The following is a 13,567-nucleotide window of genomic DNA, read 5'->3' on the forward strand; positions in this document are numbered from 1 at the left end:
CCTACCGCAATCTTATATTTTCATTAGATGTGCCATAGATTTTCTAGTCTCACGAACCTGGGGGCTACATTGCGGAAGTCTCAATGAACTATCATGAAAAAATAGATATCATCGGAATGAACTTAACAGGAGTGCAAATAAAGTACTATCGGAAAAATAGTATAGCTCAAAGAAGTTTATTGAAGAGAGGATTAAAATACCGGAATGAGAATGTCTAGACAACTTTTGTCACCAGAAGAAGGTAGTCAAGCGGGACCTTGGAACTCGCTCCGCCTAAACTTTTTTGATGTGTTAGAGACATGAAGGCTAAGCTTGTCTGTCCTTGTGTTAAAATATGTCCGTAATGCTGCTATAGTTGTGTATAGCCTGAGGTTGCTGACGAAATTCGCTGTAACACCTTTGTTTAATAAATTTAGTTCGTGCAAGTTAAGGCTACTTCTGTTTCTATTGGAAAGAAGCAAAAAATTGTTCCTGGCATGTCATTTGTTCCTGCCAATTAGTACCAAAAGTGCAAAACGTAGAGAATTATTACATCAAAACTTGGCTGCTTTAGATAATAATAAACTCTTGACTGTGGATTTCAGCATGTGGACTCCAGAATAAGGCTCGGTAACAATTAGACAAAAAAGGATAAAAAACAGCCTAAGTTAAAAAATTGGCTTATATTTTTGAAAACAATTAATTTCAAAGTAATGAAAACCCATTAGACAGCAATTCAATACATCCAACATATTTATGATCACCAACATCTCTATAAGAAGGCATTCAGACCAGTCATTATTCAAATTTTTATGCGGTTACAAAAAGGACAACAAATAGAGACAACAAACAAAAATTCAATTAAAACTAGCGAAAAAACGCTGTAAAGCCATATTTTGCCCCTCAAAATATGTTCATCTGAGCCTTCCTCAAACGCCATTTTTGTGGTATGCGACCTCACATTAATGAGAATGAGTAAAAAGTAGACAAAAAATGGAAAAAGGGCCAAATTAAGTTATATTTTTGTATTTTTCGAAAACAATCATCTTCAAATTCATGAAAGCCATTAGCTAGAAAATGAAAAAAATAGTAAAATTCGTTTTTTCGTCCGTTGAAAGCGCTTGAGATCTGTAACTAACCAGAATTTCTCTTACGTATACAAAAATAAAGTCAAATATAGACAAATTCTTTAAAAACAATAGATTTTGTACGCTTGCACCTTCCCTTGACAAAAATAATGTAAAATTTGACATGTAACCAACGAGACTCGGTAAAAAAATAGACAAAAAAGAACAAAAATGCAAACTTAAAAAGTGTTTTTGTCAAACAATTGTTTTCAAAGGCATGAAAATCGTTAGCCATCTACTCAAAAAAGAAAATAGGCTCTTTTACTTATCCATGAATTCTTAGAGAAAGTGTTACAAAGCAGATACAAACATAGTCTATGACTTTAAATATTTTAATGTTAAATTGTGCTGTACTTTAAACGCAAATATCGTAAAATGTGAACTGTCAATAATGTGATAATGTGAAAAAACGTGCCAAAAACCATAATTATTTAAAATACGCCATAATTTATTTAAAAATCAAACAATTTTAAAGACAAAGCGACCATAATCGTGCAAGTAAAGAAAAACTAGAATCAATAAATTGGAACTGCTTATGAAATCAATTGCACCTATCAACAGTGAGCTTTGATCTGAAAGTTCTGATCTTTATTTAAAAAAAGATCAAAAATTTAAAAAAAGAGCAACTGATTACAATCTCAACTATTTTCTGAATGTAAGAAGAATTAATGAAATCTGCCATGCTATTGCTTTTTGTTCACTCAGAATACCCAAATGTTTCGAATATTACAGATCAAAATAATTTGTTTGTTAAAAAACAAAAATAAAGGCAGCCTTTTTGACAATCATAGAGTAAAATTAGCGAAATTTTATATTTGGACTATTCTCAATGGAAGTGGAAATAGTACTCCCTTGTTTTGTGGTTTACAAAGGTTGTGCTAAATGTTTTTGGGTGTGTACTTGCGGCAAATTTAATCCAAGTGGATTAAAGAAAATTATTTTGGTTAATTTTTGAGGAAAAAGGCTGAATTTTGAAATACTTAGCCAAAAAAAACTAAATCAGAAAAATGTTTGTGTCTTTAAGAACGAAATCAATAGCATTATTGTTAACAATTTAGCAAAATTTAGAACATTTACGCAAAAATTCCCGATAATGTGAACAAAAATAACGCAAATCGGTCTAATATTCAAAAAATTGGTCTAATATTCATAAAACACGACAACTCGCGCTAGAAGGTGAAATTCAGATTATTTTTAAATTCCCTCTTCCATTCTGGAAAGGCTTATAAAAACAAAACTTCAATCCTTGATAACTCCTCGAAGAAAACGAAAATAAAAAAAAAACTTTTTAATTTTGAATTCTACGCTGGACCTGCTTTTTAATGATACCACTCAGAACTCTCTGCAATGAATATATCAATCGCTCAAAATTGTCTGAACAAAAAAAACTCATTTGAGTATATAGTTCTTCCCCCCTCAAGAGGCGTTGGAACAATAAAAACTACAATTACAACTTTGAGATTTCAATGGAGTTTATTGTAAAAGTCTAGATCTAATCTATTTAAGAGCATGCATGTCTTAAAAATTTGTTCACGTATTATGTCTTTTGGTAAAATCAGATTGACAATGTCTTACAATATCTTAAAAAACCTTCTCTAACTGTCCACAGTCCTCCTGAGGGGGGAGGAACTAAAGAGTCAAATGGGTTTTTTTGTTCTTTTTTAGTTTTTTGTGGTTTTTTGTAATTTTAACCAATCGATATATTTATCGGAAAGAGCTTTGATTGGTAGCATTAAAAAGCTCGTCCAGCGTATAATTTGGAATGAAAAACATTTTTTGTAATTTGGTTTTCCAAAACTAGTTTTCGTGATTTAAATTTTTGTGAATATAAGACATTAAAAGTTGCCCGAAAAAAACTTCTTTAGTCCACTTTCAATAAATTTGCCGAAAGTGCACAACCAAAAAGATTTAACGCAAACTTTGTAAATTGCAAAGGGAGCTAGTCCTACCTCTACTTCCATTCAAAGTAGCATGAAATTAAAATTTTGCCGATTTTTGCTAGGTCTACTCTATGATTATTAAAAACGCAGCATTTTCAACAGATCTTTTTACAACAAACTATCTCGATCTATATCATTGGAAACATATGAGTGTTCTTAATGAACAAACCGATATAACATGGCTCAATTTGTTGAATCTTGGACTCTTACATTCCGAAAATAATTTGGATTGTTATCAGTCGGTATCTTTTTTTTTTTAAAAAATCGATCGTTCTTTTTTAATTTAGTTAAAGAACAGAGCATTTCAAATCAAATCTCACTGTTGATAGGTGCAATTGGCTACCTGAGCAGTTCCAAATTAATGTTTCTAGTTTTTTTACTACAAAGCTTTTGGTCGTTTTGAATTTTAAAATTGTTTGATTTTTAAATAAACAATGGTTCATCGAATTTTTCCACCATTTTTCTCTTAATTTGGTCAACTTGTAGCTTAATGTCTAAAAATAAAGAATGCTACTTCTTGCTTTTTTCCTACTGATTTAAAATTGAATGGTGGTTTTTGAACTTATGGTTTTCTGACCTAGATACAACTAAATTTAGTTTTGTTTTTTAATTTTAGGCATTCGATCATTCTTCACGTTTTTCTCCTCTTTTTGTCACATTATCACGAAACTGACAGTTCACATTTTACATTATTGGGTATTAAAATAATGCAAACATATAGAAACATAGAAAACATATAGAAATCGTTGAAGGCGTAGGCTATGTTTTTAACTTCTTCGACAGCCCTTTCTCGAAGAATTGAGTTGAGTTTTTTTTACATTTTTCTTTAACTGTCATTTTACTTGGTCTTTTCAGTCGTTTTAAATCCCTTGGATAATGGCAGATTTCATTGGCTGAGGGTTCATTTCTTATAGGAAGAAAGGAGCCTATATTCTGGTTTGAGTAGATAGCTGTTGGCTCACATGATTTTGAAAACAATTGTTAAAAAAACACTTTTTAACTTCGCGTTTTTTCTTCTTTGTCTATTTGTTACCTAGTCTCGCTAATAACAGTTCAAATATTAAATTATTGTCGTCAAGGGAAGGTGCAAGCGAACAAAATCTAGTGTATTTAAAGAGTTCGTTATGAATTTACTGGTTTCGACTTGAGTTTTTTTTGGAAAAAAACAATTCTTTATTTTTGTCTATATTTGACGTTATTTTTGTATACGTAAGACATAATCTGAATACTTACAGAGCTCAACCGCTTCCATTGGACGAAAAAAACGAACCTTACCATTTTTTTCATTTTCTACCTAATGGTTTTCATGACTTTGAAAATGATTGTTTCCGAAAAGTACATAAGTATTACCTAATTTTGCCTTTTTTCTCTTTTTTGTCTATTTTTCATTGGGGGGTTTTCTATCTGTTTCTCATTTGGTAGACATTTATGCCAAAAATGTGTATGAGCGGGGTCGGAACATTATGTGCAAACACACATTACCGAGCCTCCTCGTTGAATTGGTACTTATCAAAATTTTCACACCTACTCAATCTCTGCTCGCCCTTCGTAGATTTTGTCATTTGGATCGTTTTGCTCATTTGGATAGGTGGTGTAAACAATCAGAGTACTACCTTGAATGCTTGATTGATTAGTAGGGGGCTTTGCTTCAACTTGGCTTCACCTAGTCTTAACTTTGACAACTGGTGCAATGACCAATTCATCCGTGCAGAAGTTGGTCTTTATTTATTCCTTAGAAAGCAAAGAATAATCAAGGTTAAAGGGGGACATGAACGCATTTGATTCATTGGTTTTTCACCTGCATCATCATGCGTAGATAAGAATGATGTTAATTAAGAAGGTCTAATTTGCGGGTGAGGTTGAGATGCTGCATTAGTATTTGAGAGAAAAAATTGAGGGGATATTAGGGTTAAACGATGTAAGAGTGGGTCTGCATAATGAGCTGAATTGCCCTGCACTAATGGGACTAGGATTTAGATAGATGAATTGGTAAGGTTTAGTTAAGCAGCGGTGATCTTCAGGTCACACTATTGATTGTAGGTGTTACCTCTAGACAGATGTTATGGGTTCAAGGCTGGCCGGATTAAAAATGGAGCCATACCAGGCCAGAAAGATGTAAGAGTGGGTTGCCAAGGGGTGAAATTATTGAAGAGAGTAGTAATTGGGCTTTTGGGACTTTTAGGGGCATTCTTTAAAACAGAGCGCCACTCTTAAACAATTTTACCCCCTGGCAACCCATCGAAAATTGAAACCCAAACCAATGTTAGAGTTTTGAGTGACATTGTCCAAAAATTTCAGTCCGTTGGAGCCACTCCCCGCCCCCTAGAGCTCCTACTCTCTTTCAGGAGCAAACAATAGACATGGGTTGTCTTTTGTTACAGTTTAAGGATCGAAATCGATGAGAGTAAGTAAGGAATATGTTTGTATGATGTGGTAACCTTCATGGCTAGTGTGTTGGGTGCCTGCCTTCTTGTAGTCGAACACCTCATTGGCAGGACTTATGATCATGACAATGTGGAATATGGAGAAGACACACACCCCACTGTACAGGTACACATTCACACTCGACTGAAACAACACATACAGAACCTCGCATATCACTTTCAAAATGGAAAGATTTTTCGGTTGCGTCCATGGAGGTTGTTAGCTCAGCAAGTCAGCGCTGACGCAGCTTGCCACTGTATGAACTTGATAAAACGCACACTATGTCGGTCATAATCTAAATTAAATTTTACAGCTTTAAAAGCCGAGAAATACGATACAAAATTTGTAAGAAAGCTTGAATATTGTGTGAAAAAATTATAGGGTTATAAGCAACCGGTTTTTTTACACAATAACAAAGATTTCCGACAATTTTTATCACATTTTTTTGGTTTTAAAAGTAATTTGATCTTTTTCATACCTTGTAGCCTTTGTCGAAGAAAGCTGCTGCCTTCATTAAAATTGCAGGTACAACAATGTGGTAACAAACAGGTGCAAACATTGTCATCAAGTACAGGTTCTCCCGGATTGAAGTCTGGACCAGGTCGAATAATTTAATCACGAACAAAGACAGTGAGACTAGAGACAAGGCTAGAAGTGTGAACATTAGAATGATAATTTCACTGTTGAGGACATTGCTGAGTTTTGGGAAGTATATGATGCTGATGACGTTCAAGGCGATGGCGACGCAGTCTATGGTCCCGAAGGTGTAGGTTGCGGGGTGGTAGTTTTCAGTCATGACTATGGAGTAGCTGTCGATTCCTGACTGTGTGTTGGGGTTGGATCCCTGTTGGTCTGAAGCAGAAGCACACGCATCTGAATAAAAGTAGTATTGATGATGTCACACCTCGAAGATCGAGGCAGAAATCACCTGAATTTGGTGCAAGTTTAGCTAATAGACTAATTGAATAGGTTCTATGTAGACGTATATTTAAGTTTGGCGGTATCCGTATTGTAGCCCAGGTTTCTGAAGAACATAAGAGATATATGTTGGAATGCATGGAGTTTGCATGCATGGAGTCACGTACTACTTGATACTGTGAAATATCATCCCTAAGAACTCATCAGATGCGCCCATATATCTTGACATACGGCCCATGAAAAGACCCCTATCAAGTAAAATTCGATATGAAGGTTCTTTTCTACCACTCAGAGACGTTTTTGATGTCAGATGTACCAAAAATATTTCATTTTGTGGGATTCGTTAGACCCAGAAAAATTGGTCTAAAAATTTCATGCCGTTCAAAACATCAATCATCTTGCTTAGCAAAATGTTTATGGAAGAAAACCAAAAAGGCAACGCAAACACAATCTCAAAACTTTCAAATACAGGATTTTTATTGGGTCTAAAAAGTAATGGTTTGGTAAAGGTTTGGTTCGGTAGAGCTGAGCAAAAAAATAAATTTCTAAGTATATTGGTTAAATTTGCCATTTAATTTTCCTTTACGAACAATCGAGTGAAAATTGTGAGTTCAAAATAATTTTTATACAAATTTTTTGTAATCATCCGTCTGAACTACACAAATTTTCGTCAACATCAGTTAGTGAAATAGCTTAAGTTGATCCGCTTAGTAGAGGACCTCACAATTGTAAACTTCACTTGTTTTGTCATTTAAATGGTTAGGTGGGAACAAAGATTGTGCTCCACTGAAAAATAAAATTTCGGTATGATAAGACAATTAACCTTTAATTCGTGAGATATTTTGGATATACAAAGTCACATTTCTTGAAATGTTTAAATCCAAACATCAATATGAAAAAAATGTTCATTTAGTACGTAAAACATATGCAGCAAATCAGAGCCGATCAGTATATTAAAGAGGATAATTTTCGGTGGAAAAAAGTATCGTAATATAAGCTTTCTGATTTTGCAAAAAAAGAGAGAATTAGACATTGACATTGACAGCTTCACGCTAGGATTTATTGTCGGAAAAGTTCCATATTGCAGCATGATTTTTTATTTTCCGTTCTGTCTTAAAGTGGGTCCATAAAAGTCAGCTCCAAAACAGCATTGAAAAAACTTTAAACAGCTTCTTTGAAAACACTTTTTTTCAACTCTGTTTCCCAGCAGCTAAAACTACATAATAATTTATATTTAACGTTTGAACAATTGATGCTGGATTGAATCTATTCCAGAAATGCAACCAGTACATTTATTGAACGTGAAATAAACAGGTTACAATAGTGCTTTCAATACATCTAAAAAAAACAAATAAAAATTAGGTGTGAGTTTAGAGCAATTCTAGTTATTTTTCAATTGGAATTACTCTGATTGAAATGCATTATACTTTTGTGTCAAAAGCAAACCCTTCATTTTTATCACTGACATTTTCAACATTACTGGCATCAAAATACCAGCAACCCTACCTTCAAAATAAATTTAAATTTCGATTATGAGCATTTAACATTTAATAGCTTAAGAGGGAAATGAAAAGATTGTTCTTGTCTGACAAGAAGCGAAATCAGGAGGAGACCGATATAGGAATCAAGGTAATAAAACGATAATTAAAATACATTGTGGAAAGTACAATCCCAAACCCTTAAACGTGCCAAAATGTTCATACCGGATCTCAATCTTTTCACCCTGATTCCTTTAACCCTGTATAACTTGACCGCACATGATTTAACCCCTCTTTCGTCTAACCCATCTATCATTTAACACCTCACACATTTCATCCCGCCAATTAGCAATCGAAAATAAAGGCACATTATGTCATAATTCAGCGGATGGATAACTTAATCCCATGATCGGTTGTGATAGTTTCATATCAGGTACCGCGTGCCGTTGAGACATGGCCCTGGCCCGCGAGGCATGGCCAAGTGGTTATTGTACTAATTTAATAGTCCGAATTTTGTAAAATCGGGGTGAAATGATACAGGAGTTAAAGGATAGTGGGGTTAACGGATAGAGGTTTGAATAAATCGGTGTGAAGTGATAGGGGGTTAAGTAAATAGGGGTGAAAAATTGGGACACCATACATACCAATTAATTACCTGGAGAAGAATTCAATTCTAGCAAGAATCTTAAAACAAAAATAGAATAACTATGAATTATCTTTCAAGATTTCTCGCAAAATTCTTGCAAGATTTCAAATTTTCCAACCGCCAAGGTCCATCACTAATTCAAGTATCATAGCTATTAAATTCGTTGAAATCCACCCTCCTTACTGTAAAGAAAAAATATTGGGATATGAAAACCCAATTTTAAGCTAAAGCCAGGGCAAAATGATAATACTCGACCTTGCAATAGCATATTCAAAACGTAAGATAACTTACCGTTGTGTTAAAAGCTTCCGAAATACTTTCAAACCAAGTTGGACTTTATGAGCAATAAAATTATGTTATTTTTATTCCAGACTTTCTTCAGAACCAATTGAACACGCATTTTCTAGTTAATACGCACCAAACGAAATTTATTTATTTGTTCATTGTAAATGTTTTTGACAGCCGTTTCTTTATACTTTTAAGTTGGATAGGTCTTGCTGGGGGAAATGTGTTAAAAGGGATTAATAAATCACGTATGGCCAGCCAGACAAATATGAAAGGGGTGCAAAACTGGCTACAAACGTGGGATCAACAAATTCAATGAATCCAAATGTGATAGCAAACTTTCCCAAGTTGGTGACAGATTGAATCCTTGGCCATTGTCAGTCAAGACACGTGAACAGTTACAATTTCCCTGTTTACTTCAAAACCTTGGTCCGGTCAAAACCTCCAGTCAAAACCTTGGATTAGTACATTACATACAGACAAGCGCATTTCAAAAGATAAGCCCAATGCATATTACAGACAGGAGTACAGAAATATAGACACAGTCAACAATGGAAATGCTAAAGATTATGTTTTTTCCTTGTCTGTCTGTCAAGGATTGATAGGATCGAAAACCGGATTAGGGTGTGTTTCTATTTCGATCTTGATGATCAGAAGGGGGTGCATTAATAAGCGGGGAGCAAAATTGGAGGCGGGTGGGGGATGGTTAATTTATGCGTTTAAAATTGCACCCGCCAGTTGCTAGTTGCTCTATAAGATGCTTGATCAAGCTCTATAAGATGCTGTTTTTTTGTTGAAGCAATTTTGGCCGATCGATATATTCATCGTAGAGAGTAATGTGTGGTATCATTAGAAAGCCTGGTGCAGCTCAGAATCGTTATCGCGGTTTAGAATTCTGTGATCATTCGAATGATATCCGTTGTTTTTGTTCACGTTCTTCGCAACTTGTGATCAATTTTTCGTCAATTTTGCTAAAGTTTGTCAACATTTTTCACAATAGTGTGATTGCATTTACATGTAATCATAAAATAAGTTGTTGAATGGTTTGATCCGACATTTTTATAGCAAAAATGTTTGCTAAATTTGTCAAAATTCAGTCTTTTTTCATCAAAAAGATGGCACCAAATTTTTGCTAACTTCATGAATTTAAAACAATCATAATACAAAGCAATTTATTTTTTTGACATAATGAAATTTGTTGCTGCCAAATTGTCTTTTTCGTAGGCACTGGAACAATTAATTATTTTTTACGAGCTCGCGACAAAATTGAGGCAAGTTTTGTTTGTATTGTGCATTTTGAAAATCGAAAATTATTTTGAAATATTGGGGTGGCGTTGTTTTTTATATATTTTTTATAATTTCATTGTTTTAATGTTATTTAAAGACCAAACAGATTTCCCGTCAGAATTCAATTATTGACAAATCATAATTACATGGGCATGTACTGACAGACGAAATGAGCATATTTTTTGCGCTTTCAGAGAAATCAGTGTTTTTTATCGCATCGACATTGTTTTGTATACTTTAATTGAATTCTTGTTTCGACCGCATTTGCTGTTCTTTTTGCAGTCTCGTAGCCTGGGTGTATTACAAAACATCCAATTGGCTTCCGTGGGGTGGGGATTTCAATTTTTTAAACGCTTTCATTGCTACGTAATGGCTCAAATGACATTGAGTATATTTGACTAAAAACGTTAGTAGCTCTGGAACTTTGCCCTTGTTTCTTAGTTTTGTTAAGCAAGAGATTATATTCATCAAGAGCAGATGCTATTTCTTTCTAGTGAATTAAAAATTATCTTTTTTGATGTATATGTTTAAGGTTATCATGACTTTTGGAAATACTTTGCTTGATAAATATGTGAATTTTAGAAGTTTGCCAATTTATCAACTTATTTGATCAGAACAACCTTAGTGGGGGGACGGACCATATGCTCAGCTGTTTTTTTGGTCAATCAATTATGGCCGATTGATATGTTCATCGTAGAGAGTAATGTGTGGTATCATTAGAAAGCCTGGTGCAGCGTAAAATCCTTATCGCGGTTTAGAATTCTGTGAACGTTAGAATAATATCCGTTGTTTATGTTCACGTTCTTCATAATTTTTGATCAATTTATCGTCAATTTTGCTAAAGGTTGTCAACATTTTTCACAATAATGTGATTCGATTTACCTATAACCATGAAAAAAAGTTGTTGAATGGTTTGATCCGTGATCCGACTTTTTTGGGAAGGTTTTGGGAAAAGGTTTACTGAATTTTTAAATACTCAGTCTTTTTTCATCAAAGATGGCACCAAAGACAGTCGAACTTCATTAATTTTGTGGCTCTGGATTTTTGCCCCCCGTTTCCGAATTCTGTAAAGCCGCAGCTTATACTCATCAAGAGCAAATTTTTCTTTCTGGAGAATCAAAAATTCATGCTTTTTATGTATAAGCTTATGGCTTCATGGCTTGTATACCACGAGTCTCATGTAACGTTTTGATTATTCGGCTTCTGCCTTCTTTTTGAGATCTTTCTGAGTTCTTGTCAGATAATCAGATTAGTGACAAATCTCATTGTTCTTTGTGTTACATTTGAAGTGCAATTGAACCTGTCTAAAGTGATAAGCAAATAGTTTATTGACTATCAAATTAATTGCTGCCGCAGAGGTCCATATGCTTTCAAGAGAAGAACAAGTTTTTGTTTCCTGAGGGTATTTTTTAATATCGCTATGGGATGCTATTTTGATGACTTTTATCTGGTTTTATCTAATGCTATTTTGACTTTGTTAATCAGTGTTTTTTAAATGACTTGTTAATAAGTCTCCTTGTTCTATTAATGGCAGGTGTGATCAGCTCTACAAATTGTCATTATTGTTTGCATTTAGTGGTTTGTGCTTGAAACAAAATTTTCTAATTCAGTTACCAATAATGTTCGAGCAGTATGTGTAATTTTGATAGTTTTTCTTCGCTTCCCCATTTTGTCCAAATTTGAGCAATTTGAGGTGCTTATGAAGCGTAAATCGCGCATTCCACAATTCCATGGATCTTTTCCTTAAATCTCAAAACTGTTCAAGATAAGATGCCTGAAATTATCGAATAAAGTTCCAACTAAATAAAAACAAGCATGATATTACCCATGCCGATGTTAATTTATCAAGGAAACTGGTGTTAATGTCCACTTAATGAAAATTGTTTTTTCATTAATTGATCGGATCTTTTCCATTTTTGCCCCCACCTTAGTGGGTCCGTATTATTTGCAATCCCCACACGCACGTGACATACGTACATATTGATTTACTATGTGATGGCTGGATTGATCAACAAAGTCTTGATCCGTAAAAAAACGAGAGCAGGAGCCTCAACCATGCAGTTTAAGTCAGATAATTCAATCCAAAAAAAAAACAGGTATAGCTGCATAAATTGAAAAATCTAAGCCTAAATATTATACCAAATAAACCGATAAACCCAGATGTTACTTTCAAAGCTCTCTAAGATAATTCAGTAGAATTTCAGATGAAAAAGCAATAGAAAAAAGTTAGAGAAAAGTTAGAGTGCAATGGTTAGAGAATTCTAACCGTTTGTAAGGCTCTAACCGTTTGTAAACATATTAGCTAAATTGTTTCCAAATTAACCGTAATAGCAGACCAGAAATTATAGCCAAAATCAGAAAAAAAGTATTGAGAGGAACGAATTATAGAGTTTAAAATAAAAAGGTAAAAATTAAGATGTGTGCAAAAACTGTCCGTAGTTTTTAATTTGATTAAAAAGACGTGTCTTGTTTATGACTGTAATGTCTGAGGACTAAATTTTTCATTGTTAAACATTAAACTCTTACCAAACATTAATTGCTCGCACTTTGTTCGCTATGCGAATTTTATACTCCTTTGAGCTAACTGTATGACATTACGAGGCAAATTCCCGAGAAGGCAAATTTTAATAAATTTTGCGTTTTGTTTAATCGATTTCTCAAAACGTGTCCCCCACTTTATATACTTCTTTTGTTCATATACTTCTTTTGACGACGGGATTTAACCCTTTTCCACATCTTTGAACGTGTAATTAGCCTAAAACTTCTTTTCACGAATCTTTTTTTAATAACTTGAGACGAAATTCAAAGACTTGATGGTTCGTGTGAACAATGATATGTGTAGCCGCAAAACTGCTAACTGTCCTCTTAATCTGCAATTAGCATCAGTTAGGTTGGTTTTTTTTCATTTCGGTCTAATTGTTCCGACCCTCTTGAGGGGGGAGGAACTATATACTCAACTGGGTTTTTTTTTGTTCCGTGAATTTTCGCCGCTCGATATATTCATCGTAGAGAGTTGAGACTGGCATCATTAGAAAGCTCGTCCAGCGTAGAATATGGAATTAAAAAGATTTTTTTAATTTTCGTTTTCTACAGGGAGTTATCGAGGCTTAAACTTCTGAGAAAAGAAGAGTGAATTCACGTTGTTTTTATTCACATTTTCCGGAATTTTTGCCTAAATTTTCGTCAATTTTGCTAAAATTTGTTAAAATTTTTAAGAATAGTGTCGTTGATTTTATTTTTGAAGACGAACAAGCATTTTTGATTGTTTTGATTTAATTTTTTGGTCAAAAAATCTGGATAAACATTTCAAAATTTAGACTTTTTCATCAACAACAGCACGAAATAAGCTAATTTATTCCACTTTGATTAAATTTGCCTACAGTACACCCCCAAACAACACTCATACAATCTTTGTAGACTCAGAGGGGGGCTATTTCTACTTCAGAGTCCGCAGAGAGTGGCTTGTAGTTAAAACTTTGCCGT

At 34.0% G+C, this 13,567-nt stretch overlaps 1 protein-coding gene across 1 annotated transcript in view; it reads right to left on the reverse strand.

Annotated features, from left to right (window-relative positions):
• LOC142355409 (uncharacterized) overlaps positions 1-13,567 on the reverse strand; it is a 50,285-nt gene that overhangs the window by 14,409 nt on the left and 22,309 nt on the right. Inside the window, exons 2-3 of the mRNA XM_075407598.1 lie at positions 5,949-6,343; positions 5,485-5,614 (exon numbers count right to left, since the gene is read on the reverse strand). Coding sequence (XP_075263713.1) covers positions 5,485-5,614; positions 5,949-6,343 — 525 coding nt within the window. The remainder of the gene's footprint in view (positions 1-5,484; positions 5,615-5,948; positions 6,344-13,567) is intronic.

Source organism: Convolutriloba macropyga, unplaced genomic scaffold, assembly GCF_964194025.1.
Source record: "Convolutriloba macropyga unplaced genomic scaffold, txConMacr16.3 SCAFFOLD_1240, whole genome shotgun sequence".
Taxonomy (NCBI): Eukaryota; Metazoa; Xenacoelomorpha; order Acoela; family Convolutidae; genus Convolutriloba; species Convolutriloba macropyga.